The 27,138-nt window shown below is 32.6% G+C and overlaps 2 protein-coding genes and 1 pseudogene across 2 annotated transcripts; 2 read left to right on the top strand and 1 right to left on the bottom strand.

Moving 5' to 3' along the window:
* The first annotated feature begins 7,813 nt into the window (after positions 1-7,813).
* LOC125856933 (mediator of RNA polymerase II transcription subunit 4-like) lies at positions 7,814-8,847 on the top strand (annotated as a pseudogene).
* A 971-nt stretch (positions 8,848-9,818) lies between these two features.
* Positions 9,819-16,360, top strand: LOC125856919 (GLABRA2 expression modulator-like). Its single transcript, XM_049536581.1, has 4 exons — positions 9,819-10,368; positions 10,835-10,936; positions 12,843-13,114; positions 15,867-16,360. Exons 1-4 carry the CDS (start codon positions 10,029-10,031, stop codon positions 16,053-16,055), a joined length of 903 nt encoding a protein of 300 aa, XP_049392538.1. The 5' UTR covers positions 9,819-10,028; the 3' UTR covers positions 16,056-16,360.
* A 7,971-nt stretch (positions 16,361-24,331) lies between these two features.
* Positions 24,332-26,713, bottom strand: LOC125856929 (zinc-finger homeodomain protein 2-like). Its single transcript, XM_049536590.1, has 2 exons — positions 26,107-26,713; positions 24,332-24,834 (listed from the first exon to the last, which is right to left on the bottom strand). The coding sequence occupies exons 1-2, from the start codon at positions 26,633-26,635 to the stop codon at positions 24,635-24,637; spliced, it is 729 nt and encodes a 242-aa protein (XP_049392547.1). The 5' UTR covers positions 26,636-26,713; the 3' UTR covers positions 24,332-24,634.
* Between the last annotated feature and the right edge of the window lie 425 nt (positions 26,714-27,138).

Below are 27,138 nucleotides of genomic sequence, written 5' to 3'. Positions count from 1 at the left end.
TTGAAGCATCATCCAGTTGAGAAAGCTACTTAGAAAACCAAGATGGATATGTGAGAAAAGCATCCCAAATTGTTCGTCGATTCAAGTACTACTTCATTCCTTTCTTAGCCTATTTTTCTAAGTTTTGTCACTCGGGGACGAGTGATGGGTAAATTGGTATCTATTGTAACGACCTGTTCCCATCGTATAGAAAAGCCAACGGGGGGAAATTTGGGGTCGAAAAACTTTTTTGTAGTATTTGGATTTTCCCAACCTTGTCCAGATTTGGACGAAATAGGAGTCCTTGAGGTGTAGGGAAATCTGGTAACAATTGGGTGAAGTAATTATGATTTTGATTACATGAGTAGTTAGATAACTCGTTAAGGAATCTCTACGACTTTACGGAATTGAATTCGGGCGAGTAGAACTCCTGAAATCAATCTTAGTATAAAGGGTATTTACTGAGCATCATGGGTTAGAGGTGTGTTGTGAAATGGAAATTTTGGAATTCTTGAATTAGCTCTCTGTCTCGAGAATACCGCTTTGGCGCTGGGTTTTACCGCTTTGGCGAGGACGTTGTAGCGGGGTGGTGGCCGTTGTGGCGGGCACGACGCGGATTAAAGTCATTAATAAACCCCTAAATGACCTCATTATGCATTTTTTGACTTTTAGAGCTAAAGAACAAACCCCAGGTGACTCTTACTCGTTTTTCACCATTCTTGAGGCTAAAGGTAAGTTTTTCACTCCCCGAATCTGTTTTTCGATCCGTAGAACGTAATAGAATGGGTGAATATTGATGGAGGAGAGTTTTGTTATAGATTTTATGGTGGAAACAACCCTGATTTGGATAATTGGGATCATGGGTTTGATCTAGGGTTCTTAAAATTATTAGTAATCTCGGTAATTAATGATTGTTTATTGATTCTCGTATTATATTGATTGTTTGTAGACCAAGAACAAGCGGAACGAATTCAGAAAGGGAATGATCAAGTTTCTTAGGGTTTCAAGCTTGTTTTGAGGTAGGTGATGGTTGTGATTCTATGATTGTGTGATGTAGGCTTGTTCTTGCTTCATTATGATACTTGTATATGTATGAATGTTGCAATGTTGATCACACTTGTTGTACATAAGATAGAGAATTGATGAATGCCATGAAATCATGACTTTAATGTATGATCTTGATGATATACTTGTGATTGTGATTGTGATTGTAGTGTGTGAATGGGATTAGTTGTCACGTTCCGGCATAACTAACTTAGATTGGTTGTCACGTTCCGGCATAACTATGAGATCGGTTGCCATGTCCCGACATAACTATGGGATCGGTTGCCACGTTCCGGCATGCTAACGATTTAGGTTTGGATTCCATGAGAGGACTAATGATTTGACATATAAATGTGAAGTTGTTCGTTGTTCGTGCATGTTGATAATATTGTATATGTTGATATATATGCATGTGATTATAATATTGTTTGACTTGTTTATGTTGCACTAGTGGGATAGATGTGTGATCCTATGTACTGATTATGCACTTGCTCTTATTTTTGTTGAGTACAAGGCATTTTCAAGCGGCTATTGACAGACCTCGCTTAGAAGATCAGTGATCGTCGCTTCCAATTCAAGGGTGAGCCAATTCTTCCGGGCTACCATGGAATTCTCTTTCGTCTATGTCCACCATTTCCGGACTTAGACATTTGTTTTAGTTAGTTCATTAGTATGGGTTGTATCCCTTCTTGTTTAGACTTGTTGAACTTTAGATGTTTTGATACATTGACTTTCAGATTCTAGGTTATTCTTCCGCATTGTTAGTAATTATTGTTAAACTTTTGTTAGAGTTTATGGGAACTCTATTTTTATTTCCTTAGTGTTTGACTTAAATGTCTTAGTTATTGCTTTAGTTGTTTGGTTTGGATTGTAGTACTGGTTCTCCTACCGGAGAGTTAGTGTGGGTGCCAATCACGACGGTCTGGGTTGTAACATCAAACCTAATATGTGTGATCAAAAGTTGATTATGAAATTGTTATATTTATAAAAACTTTATAAATTTGGAGATTCCTAAAAATAGCTATTTATGACCTTTAATTTGCACATATGCTAGTCGTTCCTTTTTAGAAACATTTATCTATTATTAACTTTGATAGAGGAGAAACTAGTTTTCGATGACATAATTCGAACTTATTCCGTATTTTGTTACGATGCAATTGAGTTTAAGTTATATACTTCAGTGTAACAAAAAAGAAAGATAAAGTATCTACTATAACGAGAAAGTTTTTTCTCGAATCAATTCCTAAGTAGTCCCTAAGAATTAAGATGGATGATCATATTACTGTGAGTAAAATGATCTAATAATGTAAAATAAAGTTCTTACATGATATTTTAGTAAATGTCAAGAGGATATTTGTTTGAATTCTTTTTTCTTCTATCATTAAGCTTTTTCTTATAACTAAGCAATGCCACGTAAATTAAATGATTTCTTTTTTGTTGGACCTCTCATTTAAAGGGTGAAGCTCCTTTTTTAAAAATAAAATAATCATATACCGTACAAAACAGTAAATGAGGTCTCACTTACTTCACAATTTTTAATTGTTTTTTAAAAATAATTATTATAAACTTGCTAATAATTTCTAACTTTATCCTTTGGACTGACACTCAGACAAAAAACAGAAAAGTGACAAATAAAATAAAAACAAATTCTCAGATATTTGCTTTCTAGCCTGGTTTCTCCACTAATGTCCTTCAGCTTTTCCTTTTAAATTTTCCTTTCTTGGCTGTCAACTTTCTTGAGAAAGTGACAAGAGAAGAGAAGAGAAGACTAGAGAAGTAATCATTATTTAAAACAATATATAGAGTAAAAAAAAACTATAATGTTGTTGTTTGTTTGAATATATTTTTTTGTTGTTATCGCAAAGTGTTGTTATAAAAAAACATACTACTAATATAACATAATATAAAAGTCGTTTTTAAAGAGAATTTGGTCATTGTTATCGTGAAATGTTATTATAAAGAATGACTATAATGGAAAGGTTTAACTGTATCTAATAATGAGATTAGTTATCCCACCTTCTATATGAGATAAAATAATGGGATGGTTTTAAATATATACAATAAAGTAATTAGTTTATAACAAATATAGTCATGTTTTATTTACATAAAAATAGTCAAAAGTCATAGGAAGTATATACACTGACTATACACTATAGTTTGTCAAAAGTCATGGAAAGTATACATTGATTATATAATATAATGTACATATACATGAGTTATACATTGACTATACATTAGGATACACTCAAAAAACTATATATATATATAGCTTAACCATATATGAAGTATACATTGATTATTCAACCTCGATCAACTCGAAATCACCTCTAAACAATCTCAATTTAAAGTTTCGTCAATTATATTAAAGTTAATAATCAAATTTATAATTTATGAATTTAATATGAACCCACAAAAAAGTAACACAAACCAACTACCTTATAAATAAACTCATTATGTACTTATTATTTTTTTAAATCATTTGTGCATAACTCCAAAATCCCTACCCACCCACCCACCCCCACCTCTACACACACCAAAAAAAAAAAAGATGCTAATGAAATGAAACCAAGATAGAAAAAACAATTCCCTTATATTGTGGTAGAAATGATGGGAGAAATTGGTTGAACAAGACAAAAGAGAGCAAAGTGGTTTGTGGTTTGTTTCTTGGACAATTTCACATGTGGTCCATATATATTTTGGTGCTTAATTTCTTCTTTGGTCATGTCATATGATATACATCTGCTTTTATTTTAGAAAAAATTACAGAAATCTACCTTTTAGTTTACTTATTACCATTATCCCTTATAAGTTTTACAAATCTCCAAAATTCGTTATTTTCGTGCATCAGATTAGTATATCAGTGCTTATATTATTATATCTCGTGCATCAGATTAATGTATCATCGCTTATATTATTGTATCTCGCGCATCAGATTAATGTATCAACGCTTATATTATTGTATCCGTTTGAGGGATTTCTGTAATTATAAACTTTTAAGGGATAAATTGTAATTTTACCTTAAAAGTATGTGATTTCTATAATTTGCCCTTTATTTTACAGAATATCTATGCAAATATATAGAGGGAATCAAAAGATTTCATTAATTAATTCTTAGTATATATATATTTTTGTATATTACATGGTTTTTTTTTTATCATAAATATAAAATTTATATCAAAATTATTCGACTTTATTGAATTTATAGCTACTATTATGACTCGACCCATATATAGCATACATATATTGACAACAGGAGAAAGTTAATACTTTTTTCAAAGATGATATATTTTGGATTTCTTAACAAATTGATAATTTTATTTCTTTCTCATGACATAATAGCACAATGTAATCCTTTAGGGTTATATAATTTTGTATAGAGAGAATATATTCTTTTGATAATTTTATTTCTTTTACACTAGTTAGATTGTTCATCTCTCTTTTTTCTTCTGCATGAATGTAGATTAAAAAAATCTTGAATAATATAGATGGTCGCATTCAATTCATACATATTGCAATAAAATTGATAAAAGTAACCAATATTCGAAATAGAAGCACTTTATATTGATTATATAATCATTTCACTATTTCTCTACGCTCTATTGTGATATTGAGATGTATTTGTTTTGTCATGTTATAAATTTTATCGCATTACACAATGTAATTAAAAAAAATATATGACTACATTGTTGTAGATAGGAACGACAATTAAAATAGAGTGGGGCATGGGGCGGTACAAAATTTGCAATTTGCAGAGAATTTCAAAAGTCTTTTTAGATTTAAGAAAAAAAAACACATTGTAAAATAATTTTGATTTGTGTATTAAATTAAATATATAAAGATTGCGATACTAAGTTGGTGTACCTTTTAATAGTTGTTTTTGCGTTTAAAGGTTTCCGTATTTTTAGTTTAGAAATATGATCCTTCAAATGATATTTTTATATTAAGGATTGACTAAACATTTAAGTAGCTTTGAAATGGCTAAAGGCCTAAAGCTAAATTAACAGTTCAAAAAGTGACTATCAATTCTTACTTGTATGGAATTCATGTCAAATTAACATAGACATAACATGTGTTTGCACATAATTTGTAGTACTTCCGATAATTTTCTTGGTTAAAATATTTACTCTAAAAAATAAATTCTTTAAAATTTGGCAAAATGACTTCCCAATAAGTAGGAAAACAAGTTTTATTAATAATATTTTAAGTTTATTGTCTCCTTCTCACTCACCCAACACTTCGAGCTTCAAATTCCTTGATCATTCCGTCCTTCGACCCGCCCTCACCCCACCCTAGAAGGCATATTTTTTTATTTTCAGATCGCTCCATCTTGCCCTGAATGAACCTGCCCATGTAATTAATTTACTATCATTTGGAAAATAAATTGCCTAACTGTTTCTTTTAAACAAAGTATAATCATTTTTCAATGTTAAACTTATTCGTCTATTAAGATAATTGAAACGTCTATAAAAAAAAAATTCCAGTTAATCCAAATGACATTTTTCAAAAGTTATTCTAATAACCTAGCAAATCTATGAATAGCTTACAGTATCTTCATAAAAAAAAAATAGAATATATAGGTTATAGAGTAACTAAGCTAAATAACTTAAGAGAAAAATTGATAAGAAAATAAAACATGCTAATAACTTAATAATTTAAAGCAAAGAAATAAGAAAACTTGTTTTTAGTTGAAAAGAAATACGAGTATATTTTGAACTTAGTAATTTTTAATCCATAACCGTCTTGCTTCACATAAATTTTCTAAATTATTATTTTAACATGTTGTGTCCTGCACCCGCATAGATCCACCCCCGCCCGCCCGCACATGATTCAAACACGCTCAATCCCACACCCGCCTCGTTCCATTGTCATTCATCTCTCCATCTCATCCCACTCTCATTATGTGTGTTAAATTACCTATAAATATTCTTGAGTTACTATTTTTTGTTCAAATTTATTAAAAACCAAAAAAATAAGTAAGACACCAATTTATATTTTTTTACAATTATTTTCTAAAAAATATATTCCTTTACCTCAAATATAAACTATAGTACTATTTATTGGCTACACGATTCAAATTTAGTTGGAGCCTCAATGTGGTTATTGAACTCGGATGGGAAACCAAAAAATAAAAATTATTTGCCGGTTAACCTCTAGGTCCTAGGGGTGGAGAACCGGCGGTTTAACTGAAGTAGTTACTGAACCGCAAAATCGATTGACTGAAGAAATTGGGGAAAATAATTTGTGTTCTTCTCAAAATCACAAACCCTAGCAATTTTTCAATTTCCCCGTCGCCCGTTTTCCGATCAATCTCGCAGGTTTCTTCTACTCTGTCTCTTACTTGTTGTGTTTTCTGTTTGTTTTTGCAATTCTATATAGTGTATAGTAGAAACTGAGAATTTTGCAGAAATTCTTGAGTTTTTCGTACTTCAATTGTCTTTGTTTCAGTACTTACGGTTTGTTTGAGTAAATGAAATATGATATGGTAAAAAAAAAAAATCGTTTTCGTTTTGAGTTGAGGTGTTTCAACTGCTTTGCTTTAGTGTGTTCGGCATCAGAAATCTTTGGTGGGGAGGGGTGGGTGGGGTTGGGGTGTACACTACACCTTCCGTCCTGTTTATGTGATAGTTTTTGACTGCCAGTGAAGTTTAGTATGTTAATTCGATTTATATCAAATATTAAAGTATTGGTTGAAATGATGCACTTTTCTTCCAACTTATGATAATTTGATCTTTTTACAACACTTTGTTTCTTGATGGGGAATACTCTTCAACAAGTGGATTAATGGCAAATCATGACCTTTTAAATCTTGAGCTGAAAAATTGAAACTAACTACTGTGGTGATTATATGGAGCACAAGTCACTGTTTACTGGAAGATAATAGCAGGACATAGATTTAAGTCTCTTCTTAATCGTGTTCGTCCTAATAATGAAAAATACTTGGCTAAAAGTTGCAATGGTGGCAAGGGAGAAGATAGAGGGGAAAAAAGAGCTGCAGCTGTATCTATTCATGTATCATGATTGTGCATGAGCTGTAGCAGTTAAAAACTTTCCCTTATCGTGCTTTTTATATATTTTTTCGATTTTCCTATGAGCTCTTCATGTATGTGTATTTTTATACTTTATTGGTTAGGCAATAGATGGGGAGACATTTATGAAGGCAATAGACTACCAAAATGTTCCATTAATCAGTTGAAATCAAGTGAACATCATTGTTGTATTCTACCAGACCCTGTATTTTAACTTCACTGCTGCTGACAATACTCCACCCTACCCAACCCTCTAAATAATTCGAGCAAAGTTGACTTCAGTACTGCTAATGACACTTAATGTTTTTTCTCCTTCTGCTCTGCTTGTTCTTTTATAATTCATAAATTGTAGTCATTCTTTTCTTATAACACATGCATGAAGTTGGCAGAATTTCCTTTGTTGTTGCATACTGATGCAAAGCTTATTTAGTTAATTTCCCAAAACGTGCTTGTTTTAGTTAAATAAGGAAATGATTGCATGGTCCTAAAGTGCATTGTTTCATGCAAATTGGTTCATTCATATATTCGTTATATGAACTATTTTACATGTTTGATGGATTAACTTTAAGTTGTGAATTTTGAAAATCTTTTCTCGTCTTTCATATGTGTCATGAGCTTATGTCTTTGCCCCTCCCCCTGCTAGTTTCTCTCCCCCTCTCTTGGTGTATGGCAATAAAAGGATGCTGTTCTTTCTATAGTTTATTAGTTTGTCTTTCCTTGCTAAGGTTGTTTATTGACTTTTCTTTTATGCCTTTTCTAGTATTTCACCCTGGCGTTCTGAAGATGCTACAGAATGTTCCGCACCAACCTTTGCAATCGCCAGCCCGTCTGGGCCTTCCAACTCCCAGTTGACCGTCTCTTCAGAACCCAAATACTGCTCCTAAGTTCTCCTCGCAAGTGTCACAACCTCATCAACCCCATCAACAGGCAAATATATTAACTACCACTACCACCTCATGACACTCCTTCCTCTTCTCCCGCCTCTCTCTCGAGCTCAGTCTCTTCTCATTCAAATGACATCTCTTGCTTTAAGACTCTTTGAAGTCTCACCTAACCGGTCCCATTGGCTTAATTAGTGCTTTTCGAGGTTCTCTTCCTTCATTTCTGCCTTCTGTGGCACCGGTTCCACAAGATTCCTGCCCTTCATCATCAAAAGAAATCCTCTCTGTGTTTACTTCTCTTCAGACGCATTTGTTTGAAGCAGTTGTTGAACTGCAAGAAATTCTTGATTTTCAAGACGAGAAGCAAAAACTCATCCGCAAAGTTAGGTCAAAAGATTCTTCAATTCTTGCTTTTGCTAACAAACTCAAAGGAGCTGAGCGTGTTCTTGACATGCTTGTTGATGATTATTCCGATTACCGTCGTCCCAAACAGGCCAAGTTGGAAAATGATACCGAAGAATCTTCAGTAACAACTGTGGCAACTCAGTTGAAATTATCCGACATACTGTCAAGAATGCCATAGCCAATACAAGTTTGGCACGTGCAGCTTGATATTGAGGATGATAGTAGCGATTATAGTTCTGATGAGGCCAACTCTGATAGTGAAGATTGATCTAGTTTTGCAAATGAGTACCTAATACAGGCTCAACATGTGCAGCTGGATATCAAGGATGATAGCAGATATTATCCATACCAGTCAACTTTTTTTTTTTTGGTTATCAGCAAGAATCTATAGCTCTACAGTTCGTATTTTATCATCAATGATAAAAACATATGTTGATTTTAGACAAGATACTGCCTTGTAAGATATGAGCTTAAATGAGGAAATAATGATTCATATAGCTGATTTCAAAGACTGAGGCGTTGTTGTTGTTGTGTTGACTGCATAATCAAAAACTTGTCAAAGAGGCCTTGATTTGCACTCTGAAGAAAACGTTTTGTTTAAATCTCATGTTCAAACATATTATAAAGTGTGATGTCAAGATTATGCATGAATTTTTTTTTCATTTAATAACCCTGAAAATTTCACAAAAGTAAAGGGAAAAAGAAGAAGGAAATATCAAGTATTGTGATTTGAGCAATGATAAAAGAAGTCAATTCAGAGATTATACTATATCATATCAAAAGATAAAGAACTATTGACAAGTTCGGTATACTAAACCAACAAGTTAATCCTGATTCTTGCTTTCGTCAATATCAACACAATAATATGTTAGGTATAATCTTACGAGTAAAGTCTGGAGAATATATTTTTATATAAGCTTACATCTATATCTATAAATCAAACAACTAAAGCAAATATAACAAATAAAAAATTAACTAACAAATTTTACATATAAAGTATAGAATTTATCTATCGCTATTTTCTACTCCCTCCGTCCCTTTTTAGTTGTCCACTTTAGAAATGGCACACAGATTAAGGCAACAATGATTAGCACAGTGAAGTTACAATTTTACCCTTATGACAACACTTCAAAATTACAACCACTTATTTGAATTCAAGTGAAATAAATTGGAGGGAAACAACATACACTTTTACAATTTTCAAGAAGTGTAAATAAGGGTATAATAGGAAAAAATTTGTTGTCCTTTCTTGATTTGTCAAAATGGACAACTAAATAGGGACAACTAAAAAAGGAAATATGGACAAGTAAATAGGGACGGAGGGAGTACTATTTTAACCAAGTAAAAATAACGAAGGACTGTATATGAAGAAAAGAATTTGAATTCTGGCCACAGCGGGTCCCAGCTATTCACTTTTTCCCATGCGAAATCCTACGTGTGAACACAAACCTGTCATATTGCGTCTTCCCGCTTTAAATAAGCCGGTCACCCTCGCACTGCTCCATCGTACGGACATGACCGGCATAACCGGTAACACCGTCGACGTAATAAAACCTCCAATGATTATCTGAAGATCACACATTTCAACATCATAAGTCGTTATTTCTCCCCGAGGTAATCCACGCGCCACCGCCATCACGGCTGAGATAACTCAACGTTAAAAAGTTACCGGCGAGGAAACCGCTTCTCTTTTATGGAGCAGCCAAACGGTGTAGAAGAGAATGCGGCGAAGAAAGTAATAGAGATAGAGACAGAGCAAAAGAATTCGGGTCAGGAATCGGATCGAGTTATGAAACCGGATCCGAGATCCGACGTAGAGCAACTTCAACAGCTGGATAAAACTCCTGTTATCAATGAGAGTAGCAAATCGGAGAATGGTTCGATGAAGTCGAGGAAATCGGTGAGCTGGAGCGAGGAATTGGTGGCGGAATCGCCGGCGCCGAGATCTATGCCGTCTGATGACCGTGGTTTGAATCCTTATGTGGCTTATACTCCTGCTCCTGAAAACAATTCGTCTTCCTTCAATGTGAAAGGTCAGTATTTTTTTCTTTATTCGTGTAAAAATAGAGATCTAATTTCTATTTGGACAAAAGTTTTTCTCTTCTAGCTGCGAAATCCTTCTCTATACTAGTTATCGCCTTTCGTAAGGTTTTTGAACAGAACAGGAACAGATAGGGCAGAGGTTTCAGCACCCTAAGGTGGGAAACGATCTCGGATTGTTTTTTAAATTAGCAAACGCAATTAGAATTCGACTCGACAACTCTGAAATTTCGAAAAATTGAGCAATCTTATAGCTCTCAAAATGTTAATTGGAACATTATCCTTCGGAGCAAACTGTTCATTTGAATTGGATGGTTGATGTGAAGTGTAGTATGTTCATTTGCATGAACAAGTTTGATTTGAGAGCTTTTAAAAGTTAGAATGTCTCGCAAAAGAACATAATTTGAGGGGGGGAATGATTAAAAGGAAGTAATGCAATGTTATAACTTGCTTTAACAGACACAATGGAGAGCGTCAAAGGTGTGCTTGGTAGATGGGGGAAGAAGGTTGGTGAAGCAACTAAGAAAGCTGAGGATTTTGCTGGCAACACATGGCAACACTGTAAGTCTTTCCTCTTTCATTTTATGGGGATCTCTGAGTTGTGTGTATGTGTTAGTTTGAAAAGAGGTGTAGACGGTAATGTATTGTGGTCCTCCATGCTTATGTATTCTTTCTCCTCCTATGGATGAATCTTTGGAAGAACTAAAGAGATGACATAGACCTTGTTTGTTTGGGCATTTAATAAGAGAAAACTTGTACTAGTGGCACGAAGAAGAACTGATGTGAATTTTTAAGTATCGCATGAGTGAAAAAGCATTTGAAATATTTTAATTTTACTGCAGTCCTATGCTTCCACTTTTCACATTTAACAAGCAGAGTGTAACACAAGTTACAATAAATTGTGGCCATAGCTTTGGAGTGGAGAATCCCCTAGTCTTGGAGCATGATAAAATGAACTTGAGATTATATTGTTCTGAAATTTATCTTGATTAGATGATGCATATGAAACATAGCTCCCTCAAGCTCAAAAAGATTTTAACTTGTTGACATTACCAGTTTCACAAACAAAAATATAGAAAGAAAGATTGTAACTTGTGGAAAGCTAGCAGTGCACTTAGAATGGGCCTTCAAAGAAAGTTAAGGCTTTATTTTATATTCATAGATTTAAACTTGCATTTAGTATAGTGCACATAAGTTGTACTTGAGTAACATATTTCATGCTAATAGTCGAGAATTCCGGAGTCCAGTTCCTATGCTTTCCAAGACTCTCACTTGAACGTCGTCTGTGATTCTCTTCTCTTCTTTTGAGATGGAATTATCTGTGATTCTCTTCATTTTGGCTATCCTTGGAATACGGAGAAATCAGAAAATGTTACTTTCTCAAAATTCAGTTACTGTTATCGTACTCTAGTTATTTCTATTAAGAAGTTGGTTCTTACAACATGAAGACAAGTATGGGTGCAGTATGGTAAAAATAACACCAATTAAGGATATACTTGAGCAGCGATATGCATGTGTAAGTGAACTACCCCAAAAAATGAAAGGAACAGAAAAGGTTCTATGAATGTGTGGTGAAGTTGGGGTTAGAGTAATTTCGAGTCAACAAAGGATCACAGTGGAAAAGAACCACAGTTGGACTTATGGATGAGATGTTTTCGGATCTTTTTTTTTTTGTAAGTAGGAGGTTTTGTCTCATCACACACAAAAAATAGTATTACTATGAGTTGTAAGTAAGAGGTTTTGTCTAACAAGAGACTTCTATTTGTATCACTGGCTCAATGCTGTGAAGCTTAAAGCTACTCCATTTTTACAGTACTGGCAGAATTTTTTCACATCTTCACTGGAGATAATGTGCCTGTGCATTCACAAGTCATTTACCAAAAAATAATCTATTCACTTTACTTAAAATGTAGTTTAGGAAGTCTTTCACATGCACATCGTCTATGTGGACTTCCTTTTTAAGTCATTTGCACAGTGATGAGTGATACCTCAATGTTTAGCACCTCTCAGGAGCCGGCACCGACTTTGGTGCAACTCCATGTGAGTTTATGTTGAGGATATGATCCTTCTAAATGCCTTCTAGCTAATCCTTTTGTTACAGAGAGGCAATATATATATATGATTTGAATTTCAAAAGTGCAGTATTCTCCCCGTTCTGTGCTGCTTCAGTCAACTTATTTTTCTCTCTTGGGGCTACTTCTAAATAGGATAGTAATAGCTTAACCTTTTTATTTCCTTTGTGGAGGTGAGAGGGTGAAGGCTGCAGACAGGATGTGGAGGACTTATATATGTCTAAAACTCTAATGTGTTTCCTATTTTGCAAGCTTTGTTTATAGTTACTACATTATGCCATAAACAATAAACATTTAAATGAAGTTATCTTCCTGTCCCACCCACTCACCCCCTAACCAAAAAAAGAAAAATACATTCATACAATAACTGTTGTTTCTTTCATTGGCTGATATAGTGAAAACGGGTCCTAGTCTTGCTGATGCCGCCTTGGGAAGAATTGCTCAGGGAACGAAGGTTCTGGCAGAAGGTGGCTATGATAAGATATTTCGGCAAACATTTGAGACTGTTCCTGAGGAGCAACTTCAGAATTCATTTGCATGTTACCTGTCCACATCAGCTGGTCCAGTTATGGGAGTATTATATGTCTCCACAGCTAAGCTTGCCTTTTGTAGTGATAACCCTCTCTCCTATAAAGCCGAAGATAAGACTGAGTGGAGCTATTATAAGGTATGTTAGATTGTCTTTCAGTACTTGAAGCTCCAAGAGTGTTCTGTCTATTTGTTATCTCTCAGACTCTATAAGTTATCTGTCAGCCATTAGTAGCACTAGTGACTGTCATAATACAGCCTTTTCAGTAGTTACTGCTAAACTTGAGAGGTAATTGTTAGATTGGAGAACGCCACTTAATACCACCTTGGTGTAGGTTTCCTATAACCACCGGAAAATGTGGATGCTAAAATCGATGGTCATCCCTTCCTGGATGAAAGGATGAGCAAGCATGATTTATTTTACTTAACCTATCTCTTCTAGTTGTAGTTTGTCGCACAAAATATGGTGCTGTTTATGTTCAATGTATCTGCCTGAAAATTTATGTCAAATGGTTAAAAATATGATGCAAGAAACTTGGACTTTCAGGTAATTCTGAATATAGTAAGTGCTTAAAAGCTACTTAAAATAAGCCAATCCAAATAGGCTCGAAGGATACCTTCGTGCTTACACAGTGATGATCTGTAAATGGGATGTCAATCATAGCTATAGGTTCGATATTTCTGCAGCTTGGATCAGAATAATTTACTCACTATACTTTTCTTGTGTTGCAACTTGTAATCCACTTATATCTCCCAGCTTCACTTTCCAATCATTGTACTGGCACCACTTGGGTCTTGATAACATATTGTTGTCACATGTTTATGAATCATCTTATTCACTGGTCCAAATAATCTAGAGTGCAGCTTATTGTACACACTAATCATCATCATCTACTCTCATTAACAAATTGGTTGAAAATTAATTGGAGAACGAGAAGCTTACATGCAATTAGTGATTTCTTGCCAATTCAGAAGCCACAAGAACCATCAGATAGGGTCAGAGGATTCATTCTACCCATTTTTATGGATCTTGTGTCACTTGCTTTTTTTAATTTATGAGGGTGGGTCCATGCAGCTTGCGCGCACCTCGACTATTCTATCGGGTATCTGCTACCTCCCACCAACATAGGTACCGGGTCCGGAATCTTGTGTCACTTACTTGGAAAGGGGAAATAACTGTTATTGCATGTGAGCGTCTTACTAGGTTTCAGAAGGGAAAAGATGATCTGGGAAGATGAAAGTGGGTCCAATAGGAGTTCTATGGAAGGTGGAAGGATGGCAGAGTGGGGTGGGAGGTTTGGTTATAAATTGGAGAGGATGCAGTATTGACGAGGCGATGAAAGCAAAGAGGGGTCACATGCTGCTTCTCTGTAGATAATTTGAACGAGATAATTCATTAAGCTGCCTTTATTCTATCATATTATTAATGCTCACCCCTTTTGGTGGCCAAGTTTACAAAGAAGCAAGCAGCAAAAGGACTGCTAAATGGCGGTAATTGGAACTACGGGGTTTACAGTTAGCAGCTTAGGGATGATATTAGTCATATTACTGTTCTCGAAGTTGTTCAAGAGCATTTTGTTCCATTTGCTCTTAATATTTCCTTTTCTTATAAAAAAAAAAAAAAAACACTTACTTACAGTGAATTCACATCTTCATTCTGTGGGCCAGTTTATTGTTTGTTTCTTACAAAGAATTCCTGATTACATATTTTATAATGTGAATTTATCTGGACATACTTTTCATTTTCAAGAGAGAACTGTTCCTGGGTAATCCTAATAACATATCAAAGTCACATTACTGAACATGAACCACCAATATACTTTTAAGTAATACACATTCTTGAAACTTAGATGATAACCATGCAATGAATTTGGTATTTACAGAGTTTTTATTTTGCATTCAGTGAGCAGAGTTATAGACATTATTGTATCCTCGACAGACATAGCATCTTTAATTATATCTTACTGATTGCTTATAAGAAATCTTTCAAGATCAAATAATTGAGTATTCATGAGTGGAGGGTTTGTCTTGTTATCCATTAATAGACTGTAGGACTGGGTGGTTGTGATAGTTGTGTCGCCATGCTACCTAGTTCATGTTATTTTGACTTGACCGGCCTCACTGTGCATCAGGATAACCTCCTCTTCCCTGATTTCAGTAAAAGAAAATATCCTCAAACCTGTCCTTAACCCAGCTAAATGCTTGTGTAGCAAATGTTCACTTTCTTCTTCTTGACCGCAGTTCTTTGTTGGGAAGATTGTACTATCTTAAACATTTTAGAGAATCTAGATAGTCTAGAGTGCCCAAGTCATCTATTGCACTATATAGTGTTAGATTGCTATATGATTAATTTGAAGACGTAGGAAGCATGGAGACGCCGAAACTTTGGTTGAGAAGCCATAAATACAGTGGTTGAGATGTGAAAAATTCTCCATTGGTAGCTCTTGCAAAAGCTGTTTTATAGTGGAAAACAATGTTTTTCACTCATGGTTTGTGTATCAGAGAGTCAATTCATTAGTGTTCACATATCTATTTTCTCTTTTGCATATCTCCTTTAATATTTGATGGACTTTCTCTTCTTTTCTTGAAGTGTCATTTGTATCCATTTTATTTTCTATTTGGTTCATTTGATATCAAGTATTACGATCAATTAGCACCTTGGATGTTTCCTTCCTGCACCAGTTTTGATCTTTGGTGATGGGAACTCTAAGCTATGTTACTTTTGAGCATTCATGGCCCATTCATTAAGTGGTGGTTCATTTAAACAATGAACATAAATCTGTAAATAGTTCTGTAAGGTTTCATTTATCTTTGATCTTGTACTAAATTTACTCATTTGAGGAATTCTGTTTGTACTCACATTTCGCTCTGTTTTACCATGATATCTGCAGGTAGTTATCCCATTACACCAGCTTAAGGCAATTAATTCTTCATCAAGCAGGACTAATCCATCTGAAAAATATGTCCAGACTATATCAGTCGATAACCATGAATTTTGGTTTATGGGATTTCTAAATTACAGTGGTGCAGTGAATTGCCTGCAGGAGGCATTACAAGCACGCAACTTACATTCTGTGTGAGTCTGTTATTGGTCTTAAAATGCGTTACCTGAGAGGACGTGATTCATCATACAGAAAGTTGGACTTCCCTTAAGTTCCATCTGGTCGCCATTGAAGATACTGAAGAAAAATATGGTAAAAGAAAGAACGGTAGTGAATTTGGATTTTATGGTATCATTTGCTTCCGTCTCTAGTCTCTGTTGTATTGTATAACATCCATTGATGAAAAAAATATTATCGGTTTAACGAGCTTTAGAATGTGAAGCACACTTATAATAGCACCTACACCTTTTGTTGTGTTACGTTAAAGGTTGCATTTGCCTTTCTTTCTCTCTTTCCTCTTGTCATTAACTCATACTTGTGCTGTCTACAATTGATCACTATTGTGTTTCTATAGTCGAGGGTGTGACTCAGGCCAATGAAGTGAGTTGAGAACCATGATATCTTAGGTTTACTTTAGTTAATTGAAGGGTATTTTTAACCCTTTTCTCTTTTAAGTATGTAAGATTCAAATTCACATCAAACAATGAAGTAATGATGTATCAAACTAGGATGTTCTTCTTTGTGGGTATAGTATTAAAATGTCAAAAGAAAAAAGTAGTTTTTCTGTATGTGTGCAAGCTGGAGGGCTAATGGAGGAAAGCATTTCTCACTGTCATACTATTTTTAGCACTCATTTACTACACACCATGCATAAAGTGGGGCCAAAACCTACTTCAATGAAGTCATCTTTATATACCCTAAGCATTTTATTGTTGCCTTCACATGCCCCCCCGAACAACTCATGTTCACATTACTTGAATAGTCACTTCGTTTTATCTTATTATCTAGCTTGTTATTATTACTTTCATTTCATCTCTTTTGAGCAGAGAGTTTACCAAACATAATCGTCTTTTCTATTTCAAAGAATAATTTATAGGAAAAAATATGCGAGACATGTTCTCCGTAAAACTAAATATTTTATATATATTATAAGTGGACATTCATACTACAAGAAGACTTAATTAATTGAAGGTTGTTATTTATGACCTAGCTCTATCCCCGCATATAATACACTTATGAACTCATTGGCATAAATAGTTTGTGGAAATCCCCCTATGAACTAGTTTAATTAGGCATGTAGTTAAAGAAAGATAAGTAGATCTAATATAACTATATAAGTAGATCTAAGATAAGTATATTACATTTATGTTATTATAAGCTTATTTCAAATATTTAATGCCGTAAATTTATGAAGTTTTATGTTTTTTCTTAACTCTCNCATGTTCTCCGTAAAACTAAATATTTTAGGTATATTATAAGTGGACATTCATACTACAAGAAGACTTAATGACACACTTATGACCTAGCTCTATCCCCGCATATAATACACTTATGAACTCATTAGCATAAATAGCTTGTGGAAATCCCCCTATGAACTAGTTTAATTAGGCATGTAGTTAAAGAAAGATAAGTAGATCTAATATAACTATATAAGTAGATCTAAGATAAGTATATTACATTTATGTTATTATAAGCTTATTTCAAATATTTAATGCCGTAAATTTATGAAGTTTTAAGTTTTTTCTTAACTCTCTTGCAAATTTAAAATTAAATCAAGCACAAGAAAAGAGGGGAAAAGAGAAAAATAGTAATTATTGAAGTGAAGAGGGTAACGTATGACAGTGAAGTATAATGACTTAACATCATTACCTAAAAAAATAGTATTTTCGTTTTATATTTAGTTATTAATTTCTCCGTCTTATTTTATTTGACATTTTTTCTTTTAAAATTAGTCGCAGAAAAGAATATCATTTTATTATAATTAGAGAAAAAAATACTTTAAAATTTCTCTTTTTACCCTTGATGAAATAATTTACCACTATACAAATATCTAAGATTCATTTTAGATCACATCTTTCCAAAATCTTCCTTTTTTACTTAATCATGTATCAAATCAAGGGTGCTGCATAAAATAGACGGAGAGTGAATATTTATTTTCTCCACTTTTCATTAAAAAGAATAATTTATTAATTTACTCCTTAAAAAAATTGTACCGTTAAAATTTATTTACACTTTTTACAAGAATTAATTGTAAAAGTAAAATACAAGAAAATATAACTATTTTTATTTTTATTTTTATTTATAGGAACAACTAATATTGGACTGGGGGAATAGTGACTTAACAATACAAAAGGAGTGATGTGATTTTCTATCTGTTTCAACAATTCCAAATACAGAACTATATGCCTTGCATAATTGGTTTCCTTCCAGCTGACAATAACACAGAAATACTGAGAAAATTGTGATTTGTGAGTCTGCAAACCCTAAGAGGGTAGGTACTAGTGGAAGTGGGGAAGGTTGTTTCGTACTTGGAAGTTGGATAAAATATTGGAAGACGGTAGATTATACGTAGATCTTATTCAAAATTAATAGATAAAGAAAGTGTTTTTCTATAGATTTTTAGTGAGAGAAGTATTGAAAACGCTTTTGAACTTGGCACATATTATTAGTTTTGTCGTCGAACTATTGATTGCCTTAATAACATCATTCTACTTGATTAACTAAACTAAGATTATAAATACACCTTCAATCTGTCACATGACATAACAAGTGGTTTCAAACTCTTGTATGAGCATGGAGCTCTTAATAAAAAGTTGAGAGAAGTGTTGAAATCACACCTCTAAACTTGGTGAGAATTTAGAGATGTATTTCACGCATGTTGAAAGATCAAACATGTATTTAAGTTCAGTTAATCAAGTAAAGATGTGTTTTTAAGGTTGTCAATAGTTTATAGACGAAACTAATAATTTACATCAAGTTAATTAGGGATGTTCTCAATACTACTTCTCTCATCCTTGGTTCAAAACAAACAGTCCAGAAAAAAAAGGCAATAGAAATACAGGAAACAACAAATAGTAACAAAAACAACATATATTAACAAAACAAAACAATAACAATATAATATTATTACCAAACTACACAAATTACATATAATAAGAAAGATCGAAGCTCGGGAAATAATAAGATCAAATACTACGATTACTACTGGTACGTCAAGGCAATGCATTCTTACGTAGCTACTAGTATATATGGAGACTACCACACTTCGAAGTACTAAGCTTCTACCCTAATCGTTTGGTACATATGAAGGATAACAATTTTGAGATCAGAATTAACTTTATCTCATATTTGATTTGAGGTTTAGCTAATTTCAAAATTATTTTATCCCACCATTTAATTAAAACAGTGAAATTGCTAGCTATTAATCTTATATAAAAAATGAGATAAATAATTTCATAAAATATCCTTACATATTCCATCCTGTGACACGTAGCAGAAGGATATTTGAATAAAAATATCAATAGAAAATTTTCAAACATAAGATTTTTAACCTAAAAATAAGACAAATTATTTATTATAACAAGTAAAAATAATTTAATAGTGCAAATATATTTACACTGTCGATAACTATTAGTTAAACTCTTGAATATAAATATTTATATGCATGTAATATTCATTAATTTGACGTAAATATTTACGAATTATTTGTGATGGAACATATTGTCTAGTCATATGTCTTTCAATCCGAGTTGGCTATACATGTTTTAAGGGATCACATGAATTCCGTCAGTGCTTTAAAGGACTTTTTGTTTTTGCAGTTCTGCAATTCTTGCTAACTTGTACACTACACAATTATTTTCTGCCTCTTTATAGCTTTTTTGTACTCTTATTTGTTGTCTTCTACTTTAGAATTTAATCAAGGACGTGTAAGAGCACATGTACATGAGAATTATTTGTGATTTTTTTATTTAACTCACGTCTCAAAAGCTATTTTGAAAAAAAGAGTATTATTAAAGTTATATAAGTAGTTTTGCATGTGTTGTCTTCATAAAGATCACAACTCTTCGGTATAGTTACAAGCCTTTAGGAGAGTCACAAGCAGTGGCGGACCTACCTTGGTCCAAGGGGTGTCGAGCAATATCCCTTCGTCGGAAAATTACGTTGTCTATAGTGATTAAATTTTAGTTTAATAAATATAAATACATAAATTGACACTTTTTGAAACAAGTTGAAGGTTTAGTCTATTGGTTAGAGGCTTGCAAACACTCCATAAGGTCATGTGTCCAAGCCCTACTAGCCTATTTATAATTTTTTTTACTATAACCGTTGACACCCCTTAATGAAAATTTTGCGTCCGCCACTGGTCACAAGCCTTCATTTCCTGCTCACACCCTTAAAACACAACAACATGTGGGTCACGTCCAGATCAGTGGTGTAGCCACATGGTGGTTAGGGTGTTCAATTATTATTTTGGACACCCTAACCGCCATGTGTATACAAGTAACATGATATACAAAATGATTAAATAACATATTTTGGACACCCTTAACATAACAAGTTGTTATAGCGTGGTTTCACCTCCTTGGAATGAGGAAGTACTTGTGTGTTCAATCTCACTAGTTCTACTTTTTGGAAAGAGTTTTTGTTGTGCTATTTTTGGACACCCTTTGTGAAATTCCTAACTACGCCACTGGTCCAAATAATGTCCAGACTAGAGCCATGTGTACAATCGTGGACCATGAGTATATTCACAATCCTCACATGATTTGGGTTCAATCAAATTAAATTGAAAGTACTTGTGTGTTCAATCTCACTAGTTCTACTTTTTGGAAAGAGTTTTTGTTGTGCTATTTTTGGATACCCTTTGTGAAATTCCTAACTACGCCACTGGTCCAAATAATGTCCAGACTAGAGCCATGTGTACAATCGTGGACCATGAGTATATTCACAATCCTCACATGATTTGGGTTCAATCAAATTAAATTGAAAGATAACTCAAAAAAAAGAGGATTATCCAAATCATATAATTAGGAGTTTCGAGATTGATCTTACATATCTAGGTCAGACAAGGGACATTCTTATCACTCACACACACTGATGTTCAAATAATTAATGTACAGACTGGAGCATACACGATCATAAATTAAGAGTATATTTGTAATTTCTCGCACAATTTGAAACCTTTTGTATTAAATGAACTTTGGACTTAACCCACATCTCAAAAATATAGTTCGAAAAGGAGAAGATTCCTCAAACCATATAAGAAAGTCCTCGAATATTGTCCCGGCCTGATGTTGACAATTCATTGGGTTTATATTCGAGAAAAATGATGAACAAAATGGTCCTTAATTGATTGGGAAGATTAGGAACTGACAATAACCATCTGATTTATAATAATATATATAGGGGCGAAACTAGTATACGAATTATGAGTTCGATTGAATTTAATAATTTAGACTAAATTTTATATTTGTCTCAAGAAATTTATAGAATATGCATAATTTAGAACTCAGTAATTCAAATGAACTAGAATTCTGAATCTACAAACTTCAAATTCTGAATTCGTCTCTCTCTCATTTAGGTCTTGTTTGGCCGTGTTATATGAAATCATGAGATGAAGTTGAAGTTTTATTTGGACATGCAATTTGACCATTTTATATTGTATGTTTTCTCATAACATAAAAACTTCATAAGTTGTAAAACTATTAAAATTGTCTCAATTCTTTATACAATTTCAACAAATAAGCAAAATTTTATAAGATCGCATAATATACTATCACAAAGATATTCTAAAAAATTACAACATTTATCGATCAAACTTTAATTCAATGAAAAAATTGAACATTCTTTAATAGAATCCTTCTACATAGTATGAACAACTTTCTCATGTTGAACTTACATTTCTCGATTAGATGACAGAGAAGACGAATCAACATTGTTACTCTGAGTCATTTGTTGGTCAACTTGATTGGTAAATAAATTTGATAAAAATAATAAATTTGGTGAATATAAATAGTAAAGTAGGAATTGATTAAGTAATAATAATAAATTTTATGTTCGTGAGAGTAGTCATTATATGAGATATAAATGGTTTAAAAAGTAATGATATGAATTATAAATTTTATTTACATATGAAATAAATGGTTAGTAGATATAAATGTGAGGTTGTTTTTACAAAGTCAATTTTTGTATTTGAAAAAATTCAAATCTTGATTTGAAATTTCCAAATCATGATTTTTGAAGAATTTGGAATTTCCTCTCACAATATGAAATCAACGTAAAATCACATGTCTAAACATTGATTTCATCTCGCGATATGAAATCGCATGTCCAAATACCTACTTAGTCTTCAATTATAGAATCGTACAACTTTTGTATTTCTCTATCGACAAATTTCTACACCATCAAAGAAAATAATGAAATGAATTCACTTTTAATCAAATATCTCGAACAAAAAGCATTTTTTTTTACAAATTAATATGGTACGCTGTACGCATCTGAATTAATTAGACCTATAAGACATTTAGATGGTTATAACTCTATATGTTATCTACTACGACAAATAAATATAACCCAAATCACAATATATAGGGATCTTTCATGCACAAAAGTACAAGAAGAAGAAATCAAGTTATGTAGGAATATTATAATGCATACTACTGATATGTTGCAGTAGTGCCCACATGTTTCTTTTAAAACATAAAAAAGAAAAAGTTATTAAGGAATGAGAAGAAGAAGCAAAAAAGGAGAATAAAAAGAAGATTAAAGTTATTAAAAAAAAATGGAATCAAGCTTTGGATCTATCGACTTTCTAGAATATATTGTAATTATATTAATTTCCAAAATTTTCATTTCCAAGAAATATGTCAAAAAAAAATATTTTTATTATTATAAAATGATTAATATTATTACTATGCTTATTTCAGCTCTTACCTTCCCTAGGAAAACTGCATGTACATTCATGAATGATCAAACAATTTTTGTTCTTTTTCTACTTTCTTCCTTCACCTATGACAAAATCAATCATTTTTTATTCTTTTAAAATAAAATATTAATAATAAGTTTTCTTTTAAATAATCTACTAATCTGAGAATGCCAAAAAGTGTCAAGAGAAGAAAATAGTTGAAATTTTTTTATCGATAAAGTTATTTGATTTATGTACTAATAATAAGAGAAAACATAATATGTTTCACCATTAATTCGAGGTGTTCGCAAACTAATCAGACATACACCACCATTATAAAAATAATAATCAATTGAGTTCCATTCTTTTCTTTGATTAAAGGTCAAACACATACACAATCCCTTAAATTTGTCCTTATTTTTTATTTTGGCACTCCAACTTACCTTTGTTCCATTTTAACCCTTAAACTCCATTTTTCATGTACCATTTAAACACTTATACTAATTTTTATGATTTGTTTTTATTTATGTTCTTCAATTGCAATTTCTTATTTTAAAAAAATAAACGTGTACCTGTTAATTAAAAAACTTAAACATTCGCGAACGAACATAAAAAATTTCAAACAATAATATTATTTTTTGATATTTCTCTGTATTTTTGCATGAAAATGAATTGACGAAAGTTCTTTGATTTTCTTTCTTAAACATTCAATTAAATTAAATAACACTACTTATTTATTTTTTCTTATCATCTAGGCTATCTAAATTTAACGCAAATACTCACTTTTAATTTTTAATATAAATCAATACGAATAAAAAAACCCATCTTCAAAAAGACTCGACTGACTTTGTTAATAACACTACTAAAAAAAAGACTTTTGTTCATTGCTAATAACACTACTAAACAATGTTAAAACTTGACCGACTTTGTTAGGTTGCCAGTGATTTTAAAGAAAGAAAACCAACACAATTTCGTCGGTTATTTTTCACACAAAAATATATAACACTCTTAAAAAGAAATTATTATTTTTTAAAAAGAATTATTTTTTGTTAATTTTTAATTTTTTAACTAAAATTAAGTGACACGTGTCGATTTAAAATAAGAAGTTGCAATTGAAGAATATATATATAAATAAATAAATCATAAAAATAGTATTTCGTGTTAAAATAGTACATAAAAAATAGAGTTAAAGGATTAAAATGAAACAAGACTAGGATAAAGTGCCAAAATAAAAAATGTAGACAAGTTAAAGGAGTTGTACATGTGTTTGGCCTTGATTAAAAGTTGAACTTGCCATGGGGGACAAGCTTAAGAAAGATTTAACTTTAGTTAAGTAAATTCAAATTCACACATTTAACTTTGAGGGTGACGATTTCAACGAAAAAAAGAACTTTCTAAGAGCTTGAAACCATCAAACTAAAACTTATTCCAATTAAGAACGAAAGAAATTTCAAATCATCGTTAGATGTCATTACCCTTTGACATATATTGTGCACACATAAGAACTCCAGAAGAAGTAAAAGACAATATCACATTTGACATTCCCACCGTTAACATGCACTTTAATTAATTTCCAATTAAACAAGTGGAAGTGGAATTAGAAGAAAAGAGCCTAAAATATACTACTACTACGAAATATGAAACATCGAAAACAAGTCTCTTCACCTCACAAGACAGAAATAAGGTCTATCTACGTATATTCTATCATTCTCCAGACCTTATTTGTGAGATTATACTAAATATATTATCATTGTACCCAGCTAATTAACATACATAGTTTCCGAAATACAAAATAAGTACTTAATTACTCAATATCTAACATTAATATTAACAAAAATACCTAAAAATAATGGGATTTATTTTTTTTTTGGTTCTAGGGTTTTTTACCAAGTGTATGCTTGTTGTTATGCATCCAAACTTTGAACACTTGCCTTGTAATTCCAGTCTCATTGCACAATTGCTGCACCAATTCTTCATCTTCCCTTTGTATCCTCCACCCTAATTTATCAGCCAACTCTTGCATTTTCTCCTTCTGTACTTGGCTAAATTTTGTCCGAAAACGCTTCTTTGAACCTATTAAAAGATATAATTAAGTAAATAAAAATATTTTTATCACCATTACCACTTATTAGGACCGTTGCATTTTGCATCCCTAACGTATGTCCTCTTTTATGATTCGCACCCTATAGAGGTTAAATATGAGAAATCATCAATTAAAATAAATACAATTTGCCTAATTTAAAAGATGGAACTCCAACAAGGAATCTATTGAAGAGTTGGTGCTGGTTAGCCGAAAATCAAAGTTTATCTAGGGTTTCAGCAAAGTTTATCTAGGGTGCGAATCATAAACTTCTACAGAGGAAATTAAATTCGTTAGGGGTGCAAAACGCAACAAACTCAAACAATTATAGTATAGTCGTAGTGTACCACAAATTCAGAGGCGTATCTGGAGGGGTTCCGTGGGTTTGAACCCATGTTTCCTCTCTAGATTATATATAGCAGTGTTATATTTTTTAAAAAAATATTTAAATATACAAGTGTGAACCTACATTAAAAGTAACATATAATAATACGATGAAGATTGGGTGCACCTCTTTAAGCAAATATAGAAATTTGAATCTTATATCTATTTTATTTTTGTTACTAACACCCCTTAAAGTGATTATCGGTAGCACTTTTGGTATTTCAATCAATTTTTCTTTTATTTTTTTGCTTTAATCTTTCAAAATTTTCAAATGTGTAACATTGAAAATTCCTAAAAAAAAATAGCACGGTATAATTTTTATATAATTAAATCAAATGTGTATATTAAAATTTAAACTAGTAGTATTATATATGTTGGACCTATAATTTTTAAAGTTTAACAATTCAGTGTTAAGAACATAAAGGTTAAATCGATCAAATTTATATTTTAAATACATCTTTTCGTAATAATGCACTCATCCTTACGAAATCATGAATACGCCTCTGACCACAATTTTTGTAGACAAACTAGTCACATAATTCTATTATCATCGAGGATTATAGTTTAATTAGTCGTGTCATCTTACTTATAAAAAAAATTTATAACTCTATAATGTTAAAAATTAGATAAGTTACCTGTTATAACATACATGGTGCACATTTTTTTAAAATACGGACGATGTAGATAATTTAAATGTATAATTAAGTTACTTTAAACATTATACTTTCATCTAAGTGCCTTTTTGCACTATAGGAAACAAAATGTGTACGAAATTAATCATTTTTGGTAGAATTATTTTTATTTAATCGGACTTTATTATAGATATTAAACATCGAGCGAAAATTAAGAAAATAGAACTTCGAGCTAAGAAAAATTAGTACCTCCGCTATAATTTGGGTTGGAAATGTCCTCCTGATCCTCGCGATATCCACCGGAAGTCGACGGTAAAGCTAACGGCCTCTGATGTGGCGCCACGTGGTACTGTAAATACCCACAAGGTGGCGGTAAGGTTCTGTAGTAAGTCGGCAGCTGATTGTGTGAGTGGTAAACAAACGGAACCGGCTCACCGCCGGTGGCGGCGGCGGTGAGAGGCGGCGGTGCAATTTTCCGGTGGAAATTGCGGTGACAGTTACAAGCGGCGCATTTGAGTGAATCAATTGAGCCGTCTTCGCCGGCGGGGAGAAACTCGCCGCAGCCGTCTACGGCGTGGCCGCCGACACCGACGGCGTGGTTTTTTAGGCACTCTTTGTATTTTGGCTTGTTGTTGGTCCAGAGCTGAACGGCTGTTAACGGCTCGAGCTCGAGTTGAGGACTCGGCGGCATTTTTGTTGTTGAGTCGGAGTTGTCGTTGTGAGTCGGTGCAGCTGCTATTTCTTCATCTCTTTGCTTCTCTTGATCCTCAAACTCCATAACTTTCTTTAGCTAAATTTCACCACTTTAATCATATGGAGTGTATAAATAATGAAGGTTATCTCTAAGCTTCTATGAGGTTTTTCGAAAACAGTCTTTTTATCTCGTAGAGATAGTGAAAAAAAATACATATACGTATTTATCTTTTTTTTACTTTATGAGATTTCATTTGATATATTTTTGTTATTGTATTTCTATGATTCTTTTCCAAAGTCGGTTGATGAAAATACTTTGTGCATTGAACTGTCATTTTTTCTTGAATAAATGTTGTTGTATGTATTGTTTTTATTTGTCATATTTTACTTTTCACGAGTTAATATGATTGATTTTTAGAGCTAAATTTAGATATTTGAGAAACTACATGAAGAGTATTATTTTTTGTGTCTCAATTTGTGTGATGTAATTTTACTTGGTATATGGAATTTAAGAAAAAAAGAATTTCTGAAATTTGTAATCTAAATTAAGACATATATGTTTGTCAGTTCGTGTGATCGTAAATGATT

Source organism: Solanum stenotomum, chromosome 2, assembly GCF_019186545.1.
Source record: "Solanum stenotomum isolate F172 chromosome 2, ASM1918654v1, whole genome shotgun sequence".
Classification (NCBI taxonomy): domain Eukaryota; kingdom Viridiplantae; phylum Streptophyta; class Magnoliopsida; order Solanales; family Solanaceae; genus Solanum; species Solanum stenotomum.
The sequence above is the reverse complement of the archived record's forward strand: the minus strand, read 5'-3'. Positions and strand labels throughout refer to the sequence as shown.

Excerpts from the sequence above, each read along its gene's own strand:
- LOC125856929 (XM_049536590.1), bottom strand. The coding sequence starts at position 26,635 with ATGGAGTTTGAGGATCAAGAGAAGCAAAGAGATGAAGAAATAGCAGCT. Across the intron at positions 24,835-26,106 it reads CAACCCAAATTATAGCGGAG|GTTCAAAGAAGCGTTTTCGG; the intron begins GTACTAATTTTT and ends ATCTTTTAATAG.
- LOC125856919 (XM_049536581.1), top strand. The coding sequence starts at position 10,029 with ATGGAGCAGCCAAACGGTGTAGAAGAGAATGCGGCGAAGAAAGTAATA. Across the intron at positions 10,369-10,834 it reads GTCTTCCTTCAATGTGAAAG|ACACAATGGAGAGCGTCAAA; the intron begins GTCAGTATTTTT and ends TTGCTTTAACAG. Across the intron at positions 13,115-15,866 it reads CTGAGTGGAGCTATTATAAG|GTAGTTATCCCATTACACCA; the intron begins GTATGTTAGATT and ends TGATATCTGCAG.